This window comes from Misgurnus anguillicaudatus, unplaced genomic scaffold (genome assembly GCF_027580225.2).
Source record: "Misgurnus anguillicaudatus unplaced genomic scaffold, ASM2758022v2 HiC_scaffold_31, whole genome shotgun sequence".
Taxonomy (NCBI): Eukaryota; Metazoa; Chordata; class Actinopteri; order Cypriniformes; family Cobitidae; genus Misgurnus; species Misgurnus anguillicaudatus.
Window position 1 is genome coordinate 1,315,135 of NW_027395281.1, and position 22,141 is coordinate 1,337,275.

General features: G+C 36.1%; 1 protein-coding gene across 1 annotated transcript in view; it reads right to left on the reverse strand.

Annotated features, from left to right (window-relative positions):
• Positions 1 to 22,141, reverse strand: part of LOC141362961 (uncharacterized) — a 144,545-nt gene that overhangs the window by 42,619 nt on the left and 79,785 nt on the right. Inside the window, exons 7-8 of the mRNA XM_073865283.1 lie at positions 22,024 to 22,110; positions 17,339 to 17,656 (exon numbers count right to left, since the gene is read on the reverse strand). Of these exons, the coding sequence (XP_073721384.1) occupies positions 17,339 to 17,656; positions 22,024 to 22,110 (405 nt within the window). The remainder of the gene's footprint in view (positions 1 to 17,338; positions 17,657 to 22,023; positions 22,111 to 22,141) is intronic.

Below are 22,141 nucleotides of genomic sequence, written 5' to 3' on the forward strand. Positions count from 1 at the left end.
GTTTATTTAACTGTGGGGATTTCATCTATTACATTTAAATATTTTGTCTTTCTGCATTATTTTAGTATTACTTTATCCAGAAAAAGAGTCATCAAAATAAAAAAATTAAAGACAGGGAAAATTCTCAAATTTAGTTAATTTGACCCAGAATGACCAGCAGGTGTTCACCATTAATGTCTTAATCATCACTTCATTATCTCATTAACTTTAACACTGCTTCAGTGTTACATTTTAACACCGGTCTTTATACACACCCATCTGGGAGTGGATTATATATACACCCACAGTGTGCATTTAACACCGGGGATTTTGCTGTGTATACATATTTTGTACTAACTAATCGCGTCTACATTCATTGTGTCACAAAGGGCTCTATGAGAAAAGGTTGTGATATAAATTAAACTCTCACCTTGGTAAGACATGATTCATTGTGACAGAGACACAAACTGATGAAGACTGATGAAGATGAAACTTCCACCTGAGGAAGATGAAGATCAATGTAACATCAACTACTGAATAACAAGTTAATCTTTGTGGAAGTAATGAAAATTTAAACACAAATGTTTTGAATGAGTTTTATTAGTTTAGAGTCCTCTGTTGGTGAAAAGATGAAGTTCACTTACAAACACACGCAGATGCTCCTTCAGAGTCATGTGACTTTAAAATCATCATCTTTACATTCAAATAATATTTAAAAATGTTGGTTCAAGATCTGAAATAATATGTAATTTTGAAAGATGTTTATCTGACACGTGAGTTAAAACCTCTTAACATAAATTAAGAAAATAAAGGAGAGAGAGTTGATCAAACTTTATAATACATAAAGCAGCAGAGGAGCGCCATTGTGTGTTCATCGCAGGAGTTTACACACAAGCAAAAATGCACACCTGTACACTAAGAATAACAAATGTAAGAGTTATTAAAATAATGTTAGTAAATATAAATTAATTCTTCCTCTAAGCATGTAATGTATCATTTTAAGCTATCCTAAAGTGTGAATTTAAAGATCACCGATTTCATTGCTACAATGTGTTTGCGTGGTTTATGGTTCAAAAAACGCGTTATTTTCCACACTCCACATTCGCTCACAATGCAAGGGTAACAGGAGTAAATTTAGTCAGAAACAGAAGGAATTATGATAATGACCATCATGTCCAAGTCAACAAGCCCAGGAAGTACATTGTTTACTTTGGGGTTTGTACCTTTTGCATATCGTTAACATGAACTAATACACACTTACACACCAAAGGAAATGTAAAATCGTAAATTGGAAGATAGGTGCTTTTTAACACGGTTTCATGATTTCTGACATTCACTTCTCTGAGATCAGACACATAAGGCTACTTCTATCACACTGCAACAAATCACTTTCTTACAGCATTTTCTTAATGAGCAAAATAAAGTTATTCTAGTTTTTAGACCAAAATATCAAATTTAAGTGAATTTGTGCATAAAACAAGTAGAAATATCTGCCAATGGAGTAAGAATTTTTTTCTTGAAAAAATTCAAGGTTTTTTCTTACCCCATTGGCAGATGTTTTTGCTTGTTTAATGCACAAATTCACTTAAATTGTATATTTTTGTCTAAAAACTAGAATTACTTTATTTTGCACATCAAGAAAACGCATCTTGATTTAAGAACAAATAAGAAAGTCATTACACACACACGCGTGCACGCCTATACAGTATATATTATCAGTTAAATTAATGGAACAATACACAGTTACACAAAAGTGTATTCATGCACACTCAACACAGTCAACAGACTCACAATTTGATGACTTCACAGAATTTATATAACTTTTTATTTAAAAAAAAATAATAATAAAATAAAGGGAGCACATTTTTTGAAAACAAAAAATATAAACATTGTTATAAAAAGAAATGATATAAATTGATATAAAAAGACAATATACCAAAAACCTTTAACTACAGTACCAATGTCTATTCAACAAACATTATGAACTGTTACAGTTGTCTTTTGTTCACTGATCAACACATTTCACAGATGGTATAAAAACACTGTGTTTATTACTAATTAGTAACTGTATTACTAATTATGCAAAGATATTGACAGTATCACTTTATTCCTACTCAGTTCATGTGTTGTATAATGAGACTAAACACAACCATAATCAATTCACAAAATGGATTACACTATGTAAAAATGAGTAAAAAAAACGAACTTTATTTTTATCAAATTCTATAACCAACTATATTTTTGTTAAATATCTGTAGGGTGGTACCGAATCCTGACAAAAGCTGAATCCAGAGGAAACCATTTACTAAAACCATGTCAAGTCCTGTTGAATTAACATTTGAAGTGTTCCTCAAAGAATTGACAACGATCTCCAAAACCCCATTCACACAGACCTCTGGTCCCAGAAAATACCCGTAAAATTGCCACACTCTAAAAAAAATCCGTAAAAAAACGGACAAAGTGCTGTGGAAATATGAAGGAATTATCCGTATTTATGGTTTACAGTCATTTATCCGTTTTTTTAATAACATGTTGCATTATGGGTGCAATAACACCTGCTGCAATCTTTCACTTTTGACTCTCTATCACCATCTCTGTTTGAAACCTAAAAATACAACTTGCTTGCAGAGTTATTTTCTAACATGGATGATGTTTAACTTCTAAACAATTGCTGTCAGAACAAGATACAAGTGTTCAACTATTCCAGCATCAACACATTTGATTTAGTAGACAAATCTTCTTTCTGACGTGACGTGTAAGTCAAATTGATATTTACCACAACATTTATCACATTAAATCTCCAGTTTGTGTTTGTTTTAGATTCATTTGAAGTCACCACTATGGTGATTGGTGTTCCCTTTAGTTAGGCTTTTGTCTCTTGACCTTCCAGAACTGACTCTGCTCTTCTAGCATTGCAACAGTGTTTTTGCTCGTAGCAATTACAACCTGTTTGTTGCTTGAGAAAGGAGAATTGTCTATGATGTCAAATAAGCTTGTTTGTTTTTATGTTATGCTGCCTAACTTTTAAAAATGAAATGATAAATAAGATTAAAGAATTGAAATGTATAAGAGTGACACTCTATGCTGATCTTAAAACACACTGTATCAAATAAGATGGCTGAAAATGTGTCAGCTGTGGTTTTTGCTTCAGAGATATCAACACTTTGGATACAAATCTCAACAATGGTGAGAGTAAATGTTAAGAGAGTTTTCTACAATCCTGGTACCCAGCATGCATTGCGGTATGAAGCTTTGTTGTTGATTGTCACCATTGTTGTGCTTCATAGGCAGATTGAAGTGTCCCTAAAGGTTACGGACAATGTTCTGTAAATCTACGGACATTTTTCTGTAAATCTACAGAATGTTCAGTTTTTGAATAAATGGAAATGTCTGTAAACATAACGGAAAAGGTACCGGTAATTTTCTGCCAGGACATTATCCGTTTTTTTACGGATTATTTTTTTAGAGTGCAGACAAGCGTCTGTGTGAACAAAAACTCGTTCCGTTAATCTTCTGCACTCTAAAAAAAATCCGTAAAAAAACGGACAAAGTACTGTGTAAATATGAAGGATTTTTCCGTATTTATGTTTTACAGGCATTTATCTGTTTTTTTTAATAACATGTTGCATTATGGGTGCAATAACTCTTGCTGCAATCTTTCACTTTTGCCTCTCTATCACCATCTCTGTTTGAAACCTAAAATTACAACTTGCTTGCAGAGTTATTTTCTAACATGGATGATGTTTAACTTCTAAACAAATGCTGTCAGAAAAAGATACAAGTGTTAAACTATTCCAGCATCGACACATGTGATTTAGTAGACAAATCTTCTTTCTGACGTGACGTGTAAGTCAAATGGATATTTACCAAAATATTTATCATATTAAATCTCCAGTTTGTGTTTGTTTTAGATTCATTTGAAGTCACCACTATGGTGATTAGTGTTCCCTTTAGTTAGGCTTTTGTCCCTTGACCTTCACAGAACTGTCTCTGCTCTTTTAGCATTGCAACAGTGTTTTTGCTTATAACAATTGCAACTTGTTTGTTGTTTGAGGAAGGAGAATTGTCTATGATGTCATATTAGCTAAGTTGTGTAATGTTATGCTGCCTAACATTTAAATATGAAATGATAAAATAAGAATAATGAACTGAAATGTATAAGAGTGACAGTCTATGCTGATCTAAAAACACACTGTATTGAATAAGATGGCTGAAAATTTATTAGCTGTGTTTTTGCTTCAGTGACATCAACACTTTGGATACAAATCTCAACAATGGTGAGAGTAAATGTTAAGAGAGTTTTCTACAATCCTGGTACCCAGCATGCATTCCGGCATGAAGCTTTGTTGTTGATTGTCACCATTGTTGTGTTTCATAGGCAGATTGAAGTGTCCCTAAAGGTTACGGAAAATGTTTTGTAAATCTACGGACAGTGTTCTATAAATCTACAGAATGTTCAGTTTTTGAATAAACGTTAATTCTGTAAACATAACGGAAAAAGTGCCGGTAATTTTCTGCCAGGACATTATCCGTTTTTTTACGGATTATTTTTTTAGAGTGTGGGATCGTTGCCGGAAAGAGGACCTACACTCTAAAAAAAAAATCCGTAAAAAAACGGATAATGTCCTGGCAGAAAATTACCGGCACCTTTTCCGTTATGTTTACAGAATTTCCGTTTATTTATAAACTGAACATTCTGTAGATTTACAGAACACTGTCCGTAGATTTACAGAACATTTTCCGTAGCCTTTAGGGACACTTCAATCTGCCTATGAAACGCAACAATGGTGACAATCAACAACAAAGCTTCATGCCGCAATGCATGCTGGGTACCAGGATTGTAGAAAACTCTCTTAACATTTACTCTCACCATTGTTGAGATTTGTATCCAAAGTATTGATGTCTCTGAAGCAAAAACCACAGCTGACAAATTTTCAGCAACCTTATTCAATACAGTGTGTTTTTAGATCAGCATAGAGTGTCACTCTTATACATTGCAGTTCATTATTTCATATTTTATCATTTAATATTTAAATTTAGGCAGCAAAACATAAAAACAACCAAGCTTATATGACATCAGACAATTCTCCTTTCTCAAGCAACACACAAGTTGCAATTGCTACAAGCAAACACACTGTTGCAATGTTAAGAGAGCAGAGTCAGTTCTGGAAGGTGAAGGGACAAAAGCCTAACTAAAGGGAACACTAATCACCATAGTGGTGACTTCAAATGAATCTAAAACAAACACAAACTGGAGATTTAATATGATAAATGTTGTGGTAAATATCCATTTGACTTACACGTCACATCAGAAAGAAGATTTGTCTACTTAATCACTTGTGTTGATGCTGGAATAGTTTAACACTTGTATCTTGTTCTGACAGCATTTGTTTAGAAGTTAAACATCATCCATGTTAGACAATAACTCTGCAAGCAAGTTGTAATTTTAGGTTTCAAACAGAGATGGTGATAGAGAGGCAAAAGTGAAAGATTGCAGCAGGAGTTATTGTACCCATAATGCAACATGTTATTAAAAAAACGGATAAATGCCTGTAAAACATAAATACGGAAAATTCCTTCATATTTACACAGTACTTTGTCCGTTTTTTTACGTATTTTTTTTAGAGTGTAGTAAGATACGCGGGTAACCCTCTGTGTGAACAAGAATGCCGTAAAGGGCGTGTCGAAGTGAGGACGCGCGCGTCATCATCACAACACAAGTTATGGTTCAGCTCCTTACAACGACAGATAACATGCATATAAACATTCACCACGAGAAATGTTGCAAACTAGATTGAAGCAGTTATCAGGAAATGATATATGAGACGCATAAACAATGACGCACGTGCTGTAGTGAGGACGCGCGTGTCATGGCAACATGAAGTTGGTTCAACTCTTTAAAATGAGGGATTTACAACATTCACTACGAGAAATGTCAGCAAACTGGACTGAAGCAGATATCAGGTAAGTTAGCTCGTTACTGCGTTGAAACAGAGATCATTCAGCAGCATAAAAGAATATCGCGTCACGTGCTCATTTGAGCTATAATAAACGAAAATACCCGCATGTCATTCCAACGAGATATATTGTTCAGCTCCTCAAAATGCGGGTTTTAAATGCATATAAACAATCACGATGAGAAATGTCTGAAAACTGTATCAAAGCAGAAATCAGGGAGCTCGTCAACCCAGCTAGAAATAAAAAGTTCTAAGAACGTTCCCTGAAAGTTCCCGAATGTTCCCAAAAACATTCTGCCAACGTTAAAAGCGGCTAGTTTTTTTTAAGTTCTAGGAACGTTTCTGTTGTCTGAACGTTAGCGTAATGTTACATTTTTCCATTTTAAACGTTATGACAATGTCATGTTTTAATGTTCACACAATGTTTAAAACAACAGCTGTTTATTATATTGACTTGTTTAATTGTTATGTAAATGATAGAGAAACATTGCATTTTATTATTTTATAAAACATTATTTTTGTATGCAGTAAATATATTGCTGTAGAAAACTCAATTCACTTACTAGGTTTAGATGTTGATGTTTCATTTTAAGTCACCCTTATTGTGATTCGTGTTTGTTTTAGTTGGTCTCTTGACACTTGACTTTTTGCCTACTAGTTTTTTCCTGGTTGTGTTAACTTTGTGGTAATGCACCACATTTGTTATGAAAAGTTATTAGTGTATTTCTGTGGTTGTTGGTACATAATGGTAAAGATCATCACCATGGTGACAATTAAAATTGTTAAAAAAATCCTTATTTATCCATGCTGCAGTGCATGCTGGGAGTCCTGAATGAGGTTTGTAATTTGTTAATACCCAGCATGCATTGCAGCATGAAGTTTATCATTTAATTGTCACCATGATTGAGATTCATAGTCTGATTCTTGATGTTTGTGCATCCCAGTTATACAGCAGATATTTTTTGTCCAAAGTTTCTAAAACTCCTTAATGACAAAATGCTGTGAAAGTGCTGGATCTCATTTACATTTTTGACAGAAAATAAAGTTTTGATTAGTAAATGAATTAGGTGATGATCTTTACCATTATGTACCAACAACCACAGAATAACACTATTAACTTGGCATGTTCATAAGAAATGTGGTGCATTAACACAAAGTTAACACAACCAGGAAAAAACTAGCAAGCAAAAATTCAAGTGTCAAGAGACCAACTAAAACAAACACTAATCACAATAAGGGTGACTTAAAATGAAACAAACATCAACATCTAAACCTAGTAAGTGAATTGAGTTTTCTACAGCAATATATTTACTGCATACAAAAATAATGTTTTATAAAATAATAAAATGCAATGTTTCTCTATCATTTACATAACAATCAAACAAGTCAATATAATAAACAGCTGTTGTTTTAAACATTGTGTGAACATTAGAACATGACATTGTCATAACGTTTAAAATGGTAAAATGTAACATTACTCTAACGTTCAGACAACAGAAACGTTCCTAGAACTTAAAGGGGTCATATGATGAAAATGTTAGCATTGCCACTTTGTAGGTTTGAGCAAAAATGTGTCGTTTTGGGTGTGTTTTTTAAAATGCAAATGAGCGGATGAAGTGCAAACACTGATCACAATGATGGTGGTTTATTGTAATTGAAACTCTATTGTGCTGTCAAGTCCAAAAATGTGTCGTTTTGGGTGTGTTTTTTAAAATGCAAATGAGCGGATAAAGTGCAAACACTGATCACAATGATGGTGGTTTGTTGTAATTCAAACTCAATTGTGCTGTCAAGTCCTTCTTTTCTCTCTCTTTCAGAGTTCAGATTAAGGAGGCGGTATTATTCTAATAAGATATCCTTATGACATCATAATGAAAGCCAAATTTCAATGACCTGTTTTTGCTCACACCTACAAAGTGGCAATGCTAACATTTTCATCATATGACCCCTTTAAAAAAAACTAGCCGCTTTTAACGTTGGCAGAATGTTTTTGGGAACATTCGGGAACTTTCAGGGAACGTTCCTAGAACTTTTTATTTCTAGCTGGGAAATATCCATTCTGAACCTGAGATCATTCACCAGCATAGAACTGTGCATTCACGCGCTCCTTTGTAGTCTTATTATAAACAAAAATGCACGCGAGTTGTTTCTGGAGAGAGAAATAATATATAATATGCAAACTTCAGACGCTGCGTAGAAGAGAGGGCGGGACTTTCAACATGTCACGTGTCTTTCCGGGACCATCAGATGCCGTGTAATCTTGGCAGTGTGAACGAACAAAAACTCTAACTATTCCGGAAAAATCCAGGATGCATTTTACGTGTATTTTACGGAATTTCTGTGTGAAAAGGGCTCAAGACAGCCACCCCACTGTGTGGAGACAAAAGTCTCACACCTCACCAGATTACAATCTGTTTGTCGTCCCCCTCCTCTCCTGATTCTCCCAGCACTGCAAATCTCACTACAAGAAATAAGAAATGCTACATTCTACATACACAAAGAGTCTGAATCTTTGGTATCATATTAAATGTTTCAGTGCAAGTGGTAAAATGGGCTCATTCATGAGACAACATAATTTCAACAATAAAACAAACAATAAGAATTAAATAACAATAAAATAAGCAAACTTCAATCAATGTTGGGAGTTAAACACCTTAAACCTGTCCACCAACCACCCACTGTATGCATATTAGGTAACACCCCTGAGTTTACAACAACCAATACTAAATCATGCTAATTAAGTTCTACCACTAATGGTGCATTTACACCAACCGCGCTAGAGGCGTGAAGCGCGAGTGATTTCAATGTTAAGTCAATGTTGAGACGCGTTGACGCGCGTCAGGAGGTCCCGCGGCGCGGAATAGGCGTTCGGCGCGGAGCGGAAGACGCGTTTCCGCCTCATTCGCGCGTGAAGCTCGCGCGAAAGGCGCGAATTGAGCGTTGTGCGCGGTACGCGCGAATGGTGCTTTTGTGCATTTTGCGGTTCACGCGAATTTGCGGCTGACGCCCGAGTTGGAAAATTTGAACTTTGGCGGAATTTCGCGCCGCGTTAACCAATCAGGAGCCTTCCTGCTGCTGTGGTGGCAGCCCCGCCCAGAGTCACTCATTCAAGCAGTCACTCGGAGCTATATGACACAAGTTCTTATTTCTATAGGATACAGGAATAAAAAGGACCTCGCTTTGAAGAGTGTCAGTAAGGACTTTGGGCAACCTGGTAAGTTGTAATACACACTTTACTTTTGATTTAGGTTACGTTTATCGACCCGCGGCGTTTATTTTCCCCCTTTAGTAAGGTTACCCAATACAAACTGGTAACTCAACATCATGCACAATCAACATCAGTCATCTTGCAAACAGACACTCGCACAGCAGTTTGATGTTAGTTTTCTTCTGCTAATTGTGGCAGTGTGTTTATAAAACACATCTGTTAAAGCAGAGGAAGATGAGAGAAATGAAGTCTATAACTGTTACTATGTTAATTAGTATGAAAGTATAAGTCTTGGGATTCAATGATATCATAAAAAAGTAATCACTAAATATACGTGTTTAATTTATGTTCTGCCAACCCTGTGAGGCTCCCATGAAATCCAACAGTGTTGTGAAAGTCCACATACCCTGAAGAGTTAAATAATGTTTACCCAAATCTAGGGGTGGGCGATATGACCAAAATCTTCTATCACGATAGGATTAATTTTATATCATGATAACGATATGTATCACGGTAGAGGTTTTTTATGTTTTAATAAGGTTTAAATCTTTAATACCATAGAAATGTTCATACTTCTCACAAAAAAAACATATACAAGCATAGAAAGAAGATAAAAAGCAAACAAAACTCAAGCTCTCTGAAGATAAACAGTCATATAAGAATGATAATAAATAATTATGCATGTATGTATAAGCCTATACATATTTTTATTTAAGGTAGAAAAGTGATTTAATCAGGAGCAGTGAGAGATTTTCTCTCAATGCTGTTTGATTAACACGAGTGACAGACGGGAGCAAAATTAGGTAACTTCCCCTTTAAGACCAACGTCCAGATCCAATACACTGTCACACATGCGCTTTCTGTTTTAGCTGTTTACTTTCTCTTAAGACCTGACTGGTCGTGTTTATGAGGATGCTTGCAAAGACGGGAATTTTGACGCATATGTCTATTTAAGGCCAATAAAGCGGGAAAAATGCTCGCGAGCTTAATGAGCAGCAGTCGCGCGACTTGCCCGTTCCTCACAGACAGAAAAAGCAGCGGCTGCGCGACTTGTCCGCTCCTGACACACAGAAAGAACGCACGCATACAGATCTGTTGTCTGTGTTTCAATGGCTTAAAATAACTTGTTTTAAAACTGCAGTGCTTAAATACGTGTACAAACGTTACGTTTTCGCGACCACGCGCACAGGAGCGTGACGTGGGCACGTAACCTCGATAGAAACGATAGTCCAAAATCTCTACCGGTTGACAATTTTCTACCGGTTAATTATGTCTACCGGTTTATCGCCCACCCCTACCCAAATCTAATCTGTGGTGTAAGTCAGACACACTGAGACATCAACAATCAGCCTATAAAACACAATCATGGTGACAATCAACAACAAAGCTTCATGCCGCAATGCATGCTGGGTACCAGGATTGTAGAAAACTCATTCATAAATCCCATCATGCATTGCAACATGACAAAAATTTTGCAACTTTCTTACCATTAACTGTCACCATTGTTGAGATTTGTATCAGAAATCATGAAGTCTCTCTTAAGCAGAAAACAACAAACACAACAAAAAAACACTAAAGCATTACAGCAGTCTCATTCAATACAATGTCATTTGCATAGAGCTTTTCTATATGCCTGTTTCTTTATAATTAATTTGTGATCAAACGTTTCAATGATTTGTAGAGTAGAATATAATAAAAATAAACTAAGAAGGTCTGGAAGGTTTTCCCCTTACATGAAGCAATGAACAAGTGGTTTTACTAAAACATTGTTGCTATTGCTAAAAGAGGAGAGTTAGATCAGAGAAGATCAAGGGACAAATGCCTAACTAAAGGAAACACTAATCACAGTAATGGTGACTTCAAATGAACCCATAACAAACACAAACTTAAAGGGGACATATTATGAAAATCTGACTTTTTCCATGTTTAAGTGCTATAATTGTGTCCCCAGTGCTTCTATCAACCTAGAAAATGTTAAAAAGATCAACCCAATAACTTAGTTTTGGTAAACCATTTTCTGCAAGCATGTGAAAAAATAGGTCATTGTAATTTGGCCCTTATTGTGATGTCAGAATAAGGTAATACCGCCCCCTTTATCTGCACTATCCAACCACAGCACAACCATTTAGTATGGAGAGAAAGAGAGAGATAAAATATTTGACAGCACAATTGAGTTTCAATTGCAACAAACCACCATCATTGTGATCAGTGGTTGCACTTCATCCGCTCATTTGCATTTTAAATGACACACCCAAAACGGCACACTTTTGCTCAGACCTATTTTAGACTTAGTTTTCATCTTAAAAAAAATCTCATAATATGTCCCCTTTAAGATTTAATGTGATACATTTTGTGATAAATGTCTATTTGACTTGTGAGACATTGCGTCAGAAAGAAGATTTGTCTACTAAATCACACGTGTGGATGCTGGAATAGTTGAGCACTTGTATTTTGTTCTGACAGCTGATAGAAGTTAAACTTATCCAATTAGAAAATAACTCAGCAAGTTATCTTTTTATTTTCAAACAGAGATGCTGATAGAGAGGCAAACGTGAAAGCTTTTGGAGGCATACACCCAAGGGTATTCATTTATTGCATTTAATAATTTGTCTTTCTTTATTATTTTAGTACTTTCTCCAGAAAACGAGTCATCAAAATAAAAATTTAGAGACAGGAAAATGTCCAAAATGTAATTGATTTGAATGACCAGCAGGTGTTCACCATTAATGTCTTAATCATCACGTCATTATCTCATTAACTTTAACACTGATTCAGAGTTATATTTTTAACACCAGTCTTTTTTAACACCGATCTTGGTGTGGATTATATAAACACCAAATAGTGTTGATTTAACACTGATAGAGTTAATTTAACACTGGGGATTTTCCTGTGTAATCACTGGAAAGACAGAACACGTGAGGACTCTTCTGCCATGCTGTTTGGGTTCCCACATTTGGGCCAAAGGAATGGATATATATTATTTTTAACTTACATATCTATGACATATGACATTTTCATTCACACATTTGGCAGACACTTTTATCACACTTTTATACAGTGCATTACAAGCTATATATTTTATCAGTATGTGTGTTCTCTGGAATCAAACCCATGACCTTTTTTGCTACTAACACAGTGCTCTACCAACTTATAGGAACACTTTATGTTTCATTTGTTTCTATATTTGTGGCCAATTTAAGGATGATCAGTTACTCAACGGCACACAGCAAAATCCCCAGTGTTAAATTAACACCGACTCGGTGTTTATATGGGTACCACCAGCAGGGTGTTAAAAGTAACACCGAAGCAGTGTTAGAGTTAATTAGATAATTAAGCAATCATTTGAGTGATTATTTGATTATTGAAGACACCTGATGATAATGAGCCAAACTACAACTACAACTTCCAGTCACTGCCTTAGATAAAATCAAATGAAAAGACATCTCTCTTATTACAAACCAGACTGACTTTTGTCTACTTTGAAATTGTTTTGTCACCATTATGGTGATCAGTGGTTCCTTTAATTGGGTGGGTTGACTCTTGTTTCTGCCTTTGATGTCTTTGCAACAGTGTTTACTGAACACATTATTTGTTGTAAAGGTTGTTAAAGCAAAGTTTATATAGTTTTTATAACAGTGATTATAGATTTAATTAAGTTGTTTACACAGTCAAAAAATTCAGTGTTCATAGAAAATTAGATGTTGATCAAATATATATTCTCTATTGGACTTCAGTAACATAGCCTTCCTCAGATCAAGCTTCTCAAATTTTATTGTTAAATACTTGCTGGAAATACTTTTTTGCCTCATGTGCAGATATCATGAATCACCCCACTAATCGGAATCATGGTGACAAACATAATGTTGCAAAGCATGCTGGGATCCACCATAGTATAAAACTCATGACTCCCATCATGCATTGCAACATAAATTATGTCACCCTTGTTGCGATTAATGGGGTGATTCATGATATCTGCACGCGAGGCACAATATAAACTTGCCGGCAAATATTTTTAACAATAAATTTTGAAAAGCTCTGTAAGTTAAAACCAATAGAGAATATATATTTGGTCAACATTTTATTTTCCATGAATACTGAATTTTTTGACTGTTTAAACAACTTACTTAAATCTAAAATCTCTGTTATCAAAAACAAAAACTTCATAAACTTTGCTTTAACAACCTTTACAACAAATAATGTGTTCAGTAAACACTGTTGCAAAGACTTCAAAAGGAAAATAAGAGTCAAACTGCCCTACTAAAGGAACCACAGATCACCATAATGGTGACCAAACAATTTCAAAGTAGACAAAAGTCAGTCTGGTTTGTAATAAGAGAGATGTCTTTTCAGTTGATTTTATCTAAGGCAGTGACTGGAAGTTGTAGATGTAGTTCTGCTCATTATCATCAGGTGTCTTCAATAATCAAATAATCACTCAAATGATTGCTTAATTATCTAATTAACTCTAACACTGCTTCGGTGTTACTTTTAACACCCTGCTGGTGGTACCCATATAAACACCGAGCTGGTGTTAATTTAACACCGGGGATTTTGCAGTGCACATAAAAGTGAATTTTAAGCTGCTGAAACTCACTAATACAGGCATGATTTCAAGTTACATAATGCTGCTTCTTCCAATCAAAGGCTCTCTAGTTCCATTGGTTTCTGTAAAAAACAAAGATTACAAATAAAACAAAAAAGGATCAAAAAAGGAAAAATCAGTGACAACCATCTACTGTACAAATAAAGCATATTCTCAAACCGAATTTCCGTGGCATAGTCACGGAATTTTGTGCTCATTTTTCCGTGGCATTCTCACGGATCTCCGCATATTTCCGTGGCCCTGCCACGGACTTTCTTTTCTGTGGCATTCTCACGGATTGGTTACTCAACTGTTTTGTCCTATTTTCTTACCATTGTCGCTTCGGTTTAGGGTTAGATTTACAAAAATGACATCCTTACCCAAACCCAACTCCAACCCCAACGCCAGGCGACAATTGATTAAACTTTAGAAAATATAAAAGAATACATCAGAAAAAATTGTATAAACCAATACTTTAAGTGACAAACTAACGCAAACACCAAATCTAACCCTAAACCGAAGCGACAATGGTTTGAAAATAGGAAAAAGCAGTTGAGTAACCAATCCGTGAGAATGCCACGGAAAAGAAAGTCCGTGGCAGGGCCACGGAAATATGCGGAGATCCGTGAGAATGCCACGGAAAAATGAGCAAAAAATTCCGTGACTATCCCACGGAACTTTGTGAGATCATGTTGTCTCAAACAATATCTGTCACAGTTGTTATATCCATATTTTTGCCTTGTTTGTGTCTGTCTGTGTGTGTGTTTGTCATGCTCACTTCTTGGTATCACCGCTGATTGCACTCAGACCTAGTCCACACGGACACGGGTATATTTATAACCTGAGTTTTCCCTAAAAAAAAAAATCCCGTCCACACATGCTCGGTTTAAATTAAATATCCATCCACACGAAAAAGCAAAAGCACGCTATCAAGCGCTGTCAAGAGCATGCCACACCAGCAGGCGGGGATATAACCCAAATCGTGTTCTGCAATATAGTGAGATAACTGAGCATCTATCTGTATAGATGTTAGAAGCCCTGTTAGCACAGTTATTATTAGCAAGATACGTCCGCCATTGCACAGAATCATCAACAAAGCAGTCAGCCGCGCACAGTCTTGACGTCAAACACAGTGGATAACGGCGCACATACTGTGACGTCGCAAGGCAAAACCCCCGGTTTTACTCTCTACACGACACCACCAGGGTTCTAAATTAACTTTTTTGATCACCAGCCAATGTGGCTGGTAACTTTCTAAAGTTACCAGCCAATCAGCATTTCCACTAGCCAAATTTTTTCCGGTGAAAATAAGAGAAATTATGAGTGCCACTGAATGCATTTGATAATTTTATTAACATTGTTGGCATGAAAACATACACATAAATGTAAGTCTTCTCCTAGCAAGGCTCTCTTCAACATGATCTCACAAAGTTCCTTAGGATAGTCACGGATTTTTTTGCTAATTTTTCCGTGACATTCTCACGGATCTCCGCATATTTCTGTGGCCCTGCCACGGACTTTCTTTTCCGTGGCATTCTCACGGATTGGTTACTCAACTGCTTTTTCCTATTTTCAAACCATTGTCGCTTCGGTTTAGGGTTAGATTTGGTGTTTGCGTTACTTTGTCACTGTAAGTATTGGTTTATACAATTTTTTCTGATGTATTCTTTTATATTTTCTAAAGTTTAATCAATTGTCGCCTGGCGTTGGGGTTAGAGTTGGGTTTGGGTAGGGATGTCATTTTATGTAAATCTAACCCTAAACCGAAGCGACAATGGTAAGAAAATAGGACAAAACAGTTGAGTAACCAATCCGTGAGAATGCCACGGAAAAGAAAGTCCGTGGCAGGGCCACGGAAATATGCGGAGATCCGTGAGAATGTCACGGAAAAATGTTAGTCTCTTTGATGACTTCGGGCACTCTCATGGTCCTTTACTGCCTTAACTTTAAAATTATTAGTTCCCACCACGAAATTGTTCATTTCATTTTTTCTTTCGCGTATGCGACAATCCTGACAAAACATGACAACATTTTTGTGATCAAACACAAGCTTTCTTTGTTTCTCTGTCTATGTCCTTGCCTCCTCTCGCTCCCAAAAGTCTCCCTCATCTTCATCATACCTAACATTATTAACATGTTTGGAGGCATAAATGGCATAAAATATTGGATTTGTGCTTGTATGCGTTAGTGGGGGTGCTGCGTCGCTTTTACAAGCGTAAGTTGGGTAACTACATTTAATATAGATTCGTTTTGCCGCTATCAATACACTAGTTAACTGCTAAAATTTAAACTTGAGATTTACACTGGGGCACGTTCCGCCTTTCTTGTGTTTTGGTGGACGCGCTCCACTCATTTCCATGGTTTCTCGCGCTGGTTTCACTTAAACTGCACGCAGCCAGTGGGTGTATGAAACATCATCAAGTACTGCCAGAGGGATAAATGTCCGAGAGCAGAGCATTATGTATCATTCATGCAATGCCTCATGCATCACCGGCCAAACTGGCGGGTAAGTTTCAATTAACACCCGCCAACCCGCCAAATGCGGGTTAAAATTAATTTTAGCGGGTGTTAATTGAAACTTACCCGCCAGTTTGGCCGGTTAGAACCCTGGACACCACTGTAACCAGGGTTTCTTAAAAAGCTCACCCTGGCCGGGGTTTTCAAATATGCTCGGTTTCAGTGCCCTGATACTGCGGTTTCGTGTGGACGAATGGCCGAACCGCGTGAAAAATCTCACGGTTATAAAAATACCCGTGTCCGTGTGGACTAGGCCTCAATCGCGAGTGCACTAGCTGCTGCTTATTACTTTACTCTATATAATGGACAGCCTTATGGTTTTTTGTTGTATGGTTGTCCTACGTTGTCTGTCTGTTTTCAGTTCGCCATTCTGTCTTCTGCCTGTTGGATTACTGTTCTGGTTTTGCCAAACAGACTACCAAAGTGGATTTGTTCTGTACTCATTCACTGACAAAAATGATTCAGTCAATTTACTCAATTTTTTTAAGGTAAGTGGTTGCAATCAATTTATTTAAGCTACATTTAAACGTACAATTAAAAGTTTTTTTATTGTATTTTACTTTACTAATCTTTTTTGTTTAAATGTAGCTTAAATAAATTGATTGCAACCACTTACCTTAAAAAATTGAGTAAATTGAATGAATAATTTTTTTCAGTGTTTTATTGAGATCTGAGGACTGCCTACCTATTACCATCTCTCACCAGTTTTCGGCGGTGTTTAATTTGTGATACCTTCAATAAACTATTTTATTTGCATTCTTGCATCCGCTTATTCCTTAAGTGACAATATCTACACTCTTAAAATGTCTGGGTTATTTTTGACCCATAATGGGGAAATATTGGACAGAACACATGCTGGGTTAAAAATTACCCAATATTGGGTTGTTGTTATGCAACCATGGGGTAAAATAACCCAGTCATTTTTAGAGTGTGTGTTGATTCGGAGCATCTTTAAATCCTCTGGCTCAGATGATAATTATATTGTAAGCCTGATCATTAAAAACATTATAAAAGTTTTGTTATTCATTTTATGTCATTCAATATTCTCTTGATTTAACTGGAATATTCAGAATTTTTTATTATCAATTGAGTTACCTCTGACAGACACATTGAATCTCCTGCATGAGGTTTGTCCATCTCTGATGATCTTCAGTGTATAAACTCCAGTGTGTTCCTGACTGATGTTATTGATGGTGAGATCTCCAGTCTGATGATTTAGCTCCAGTTTACCTCTGAATTCATCATCAACACCATCATATGTACTGAAGATATTGTTGGCAGGATTGATTTCAGCTATGAGAGTTTCTTCATCTCCAAATCTCCACTCTATCACGTCATCTCTCTGTATATTAGTGACATCAGTGGGTAGAGTGCAAGATTGACCTTCACTCACTGTAACTTGTTTATGTGTATCTGCACCACACAGAAACACAGAAATTAGTTCAATTCATGTGAAAATAACCATTATAACTTGATATGCAGGAAAACTTATAACATGTAAGATGTAAGACCACTGTGTTACTGTATGTCAACTACTTGAACATTGCACTAGCAACCCAAGGTCATGGGTCTGATTCTCAGGAAGCACACATAAAAATAAAAAATGTTTAGATTGAATTTACTGTAAGATTGGATAAATGCATCAGGGCAATGCGTATGTGTTGGGCTACTAACATGACATAAGCAATTGATATCTTCTAAAACTCTAACCTCACACAAGTGGCACTGGCCCGCTCAGATGACAGAAAGAAAATCACGTATTAATTATAATAACATCTAATAATTATCCATCAAATCCACATCATTCAGTAATAAATAACTATTTATATAGAAAGTTTATCATTTATGTGTTTCTAAACCTTACAAATGTTAACATTCAAGCTATTTTAAAGAATTTGAGGGTTAAATTGTTAACGTGAGCTGTTTTCTGTGCGCAAAGACAAACACTCATACGCGCATGCACAGAGACACGCTTTTCAAAATGCATGCAAACACAGAATCTGCGCTTGACAGGACACATACGCCCCAAATTATCTAAAAAATACCACAGTTTTGGCAAGTACTATCATAAAAACAGTCAGTTATGTCTTTAAGTGAGCCCAAACAGTAGATGGATCCGTGCTTATCCAGTCTTAAAAGTGACAGTACCTCAAGCTTATACAATCTGCTTATGTTTGCGTCCTAATGTTAATCAAACAACAGAATACAAAAGACAAATCACAGCTGTATCTTTAAAAAGATTCATTTAATTTATAGAATGAACAAGACTGAAGAAGTGTTATTATTCATTTGCTTATATTTATTTTCCTAAACACTACTGTTATACTTTATTTGTAACGCTGTTCTTTTCTATTTCCATATGCTTTTAATTTCTTGATAAATTCAATTTTTCTAAATTATCCGATCCATGACTAAAAAAAACAATGTAATCCATTTAATCACTATATTGCAAAAGTAATTTAGTAATTTAAGAGTAGGCACTGAGGTCCAGAGATGTACAAAGTAGTAGGGACCCAGATTTGAGTAAAAGTACAAGTGCTCTATCAAAAAAGTGATTTGAGTAGAAGTTGAAGTGCTCTTTAAGCACCACACTTAAGTGGAAGTACTAAAGTATTAAACATGTTTTGTACTTAAGTATTGCAAGTAGTGAAATATACTACTCAAGTACTGAAAGTAAAAGTTCAAGTATTGTGTAATGTAGTTATTAAAGAAAACAGTCAAAAGTTTGAATATAATCTTTATATTATTTCAAATGTTTAAGCTAAAGAACACTAGCAATTCCTTTGGTTGTAGTACAAGGACAGTAATGTTCAGATTAATTTAACTGATATGGCGATAGAGAATTCAGTATTAATGAAATATTAGTCAATATAATTGTAATATAGGTACAAGGTATTGTATTTAGCTTTCCTTCATTCACGCACACTCGCGCTTTCTCCCGCATTCTCTCTCTCTTGCGCGCACACACAGGCTCTGTCTCTTTCACGCATTTTGAATCTCCTTCTTTCTAGCGCGCACATACTCGGCCTCTTTAACGCATTTTCTCTCTCTCTCCCTCGCGCTTGCGAACTCATCGAAAATATGTACTAAAGTAAAAGTGGATGTAGCAGAATAAAATAATACTTCAGTACAGATACGGCATTTTAGTACTTCAGTACATTAGTGAAGTAGTTCTACTTCGTTACTAAACATCTCTGTTGGGGTCTACCCTATTTCACCAAGGTCCACAGTAGCCTATCTGTACAGACGTGAACCTATGTTTACATTAATGCATTTACCTTTTAAAACGCATTACTTTTGCCACGTTTACGCCTTTCATTTACACTACACCACCGTTTTCGACCCTCATAAATGGAGTGGTTCGTAAACGCTGAAGACCCTTTTAGTTTGAGAACTCAGACGTTGCGCTGCAGTGTAAATGAACGTAGACGGAGTCTTGTGTAAACGAACAGCTGATGTTAACATGACAGCGCATCATTTTCAAAGTAAATTTTTTTTTATTCAGGTAAATGGAGGTTTGCAATGGAGGTTTTGCCAAAAATAGTAAACATCTACCAACCAGCTATTATAAACGCGATATCAGATTGTTTTAACATGTATCCTTATAGATAATGTCTGTTTTATATTTATGTTTGAGTATTGTTGGGTTTGAATATTGTTGTAATGTTGTAATGGGTCAGACATTTTCGAATTTAATTTAAGTTTTGTTTGCTACTTTAAAATGAATTTTGTTTCATATATGTTGTCTCTTAAATTTAATTTTGTCTTTAAATTAATAAAAACAATAAAATCAACGTCATATTAATATTTAATGCCCGTTTAGCTTTTTGCTATTTCTGTGTTGCTAGCGGAGGACGTGCACGGACCTCGCACACTTTTAAAAATTAACGTCATATTCATTTTTATTAATTAATTGCACACTGAACAGTGACAAATAAGGGAAGATAACCCAGTAGTTTTGGCTGGACTGTTTGACTACGTGTTTTTAACTGACCATGTTTTCAACTCATACTCTAAGACAGCTAGATAATCTATTATACATGCTAAAACAATGGAGAAAACAAATTACCAAACCATGTTTATTATTATCTTAAATAAATGTAAAGAGTTTTACATATTTCGTCAAAGTTATAAAAAATATGAAACTGCGATTGAGGTGCAATGAGGATTCATGCTATAATTACCCCACCCCACCAGGTGGCGGTAATGCGCCATTAAAGATAGTTGCCAACCACCATAAAACCGAAAGAAGAAGAAGTGAAGAGGCGCATGAATGGCCCTGTCCCAAATGGCGCACTTCATGTGGACTTTCGGTCTCGTGGCCTTAAATCGCGCGTTCTCGCTTAGTCTACGAGTCCGTAGGGTGTCCCATCTGTCATTTTTACGCTTTGAAGTGTGCTCATCAGCGCCTCCTTTTCCCCCCTTGATGCGGTCTTCAGCGAACCCCGAACTGCAGCAGGCTTCGCGCACTTTACCAACCCAGAAGTCCTTGCGAAAGGGCAATCAGACCAATCAGACAACGGAAGGGAGGAGTTCACACTGACGGGCAACTTCTCTACATATTTCCGGTGTGACGCTCGATCTGTCCCAAAATACGACTCCGGTGCACCCACGTGGACTCGCATCAAGGGTCCCTAAAGTCTGGACTACATGATGTCATCAAAGTGTGGACTCTGAGGAGGACCACAAGGCCGGAGTGTGCCATTTGGGACAGGGCCAATGTGGCGCGAATCTTCCACCCATCATCATCACAGAGAGAAGCCCAACCAACCGCCAGATTACAGAAAGCTTTGGACTGCTCATAGGACTGACCTATGTTTACTGCACTCTGAAATCTGTTTTGGTATATGTTTATTGCACTTTGTGTTGGTTACTGGACTGACCTGTTTATTGCAGACTGTGAAATCTGTTGGTTACTTGACTGTTTGCCCTATTTAAAATGTGCTGCTTTATTAATGTTAATATAACCCTTTAAAGCTTTGTTTCATTTTATAAAATGTTATTTGGCCTGTTTTCAACGTTGAAAAGTTGGACAAATTTGACGTCTTTTTAATTTTCATTTTCAACCTTCAGTGGACCAAAATTAGACGTTGAAGGTTTACGTCTATTCAACGTCTAATAGACGACTTCTTGCTAGCTGGGAAGTTATTTGGTGTTTTTCTGATGAATACAGTCAGTTCCTATGAAAATTTTCAAATGGACTATAAGATCATAAATATGAACTGCGAAAAATGAACTATTATAAATATAACAGCGTGAAATGTCTGAAGAGGAACACCCTACATTAAAGCAATAAGCATTTCTGTAGGCTAAAGCTATACTTCACTTTTATTATGTTTGATTGAAGTTTGCATTTGCTGAAATTTATTTTTGCTTCAAGTTCGCTACTGTTTAGTACTGTTCACTTGAATGCTTCCTTTTAAAATCATAAAGACCTTTCTGTTTGGTTTATAAGATCAACATTAACCTATTAATCATATTAATATGTTGTAGGGGGAGCTAGAACAGTATAAGACACTCCCAAACACATTTTATAGGTTCAAAAATAGTGTCTGTTGTAGTTGCCGGCAAAGGATCCAGGTATGAATTTTTGTCAATATCGCACACCCCTAGGCTGCATAAATGCTCATAATGCTCTTATAAATATTGTAAATAAATTACACCAAAATAAATATCCTAATGCTCCTAACCCTGATATTCCTGATGCATTTAAATATGAAAGTGCTTCATTGATTAACTTTCTCAAGCACAAATTAAAGTTGGCTCTGAATAATGGTTACCAGTGTCCATGCCTGATCCTGACATAGACCTATCTGCTCCTGCTGGCGGCTCCTCCTCTGTTTGTAGCCCATCTATGCTGCCACCCTCTACAAAATCATGGAATCAGATCAGTGTGTG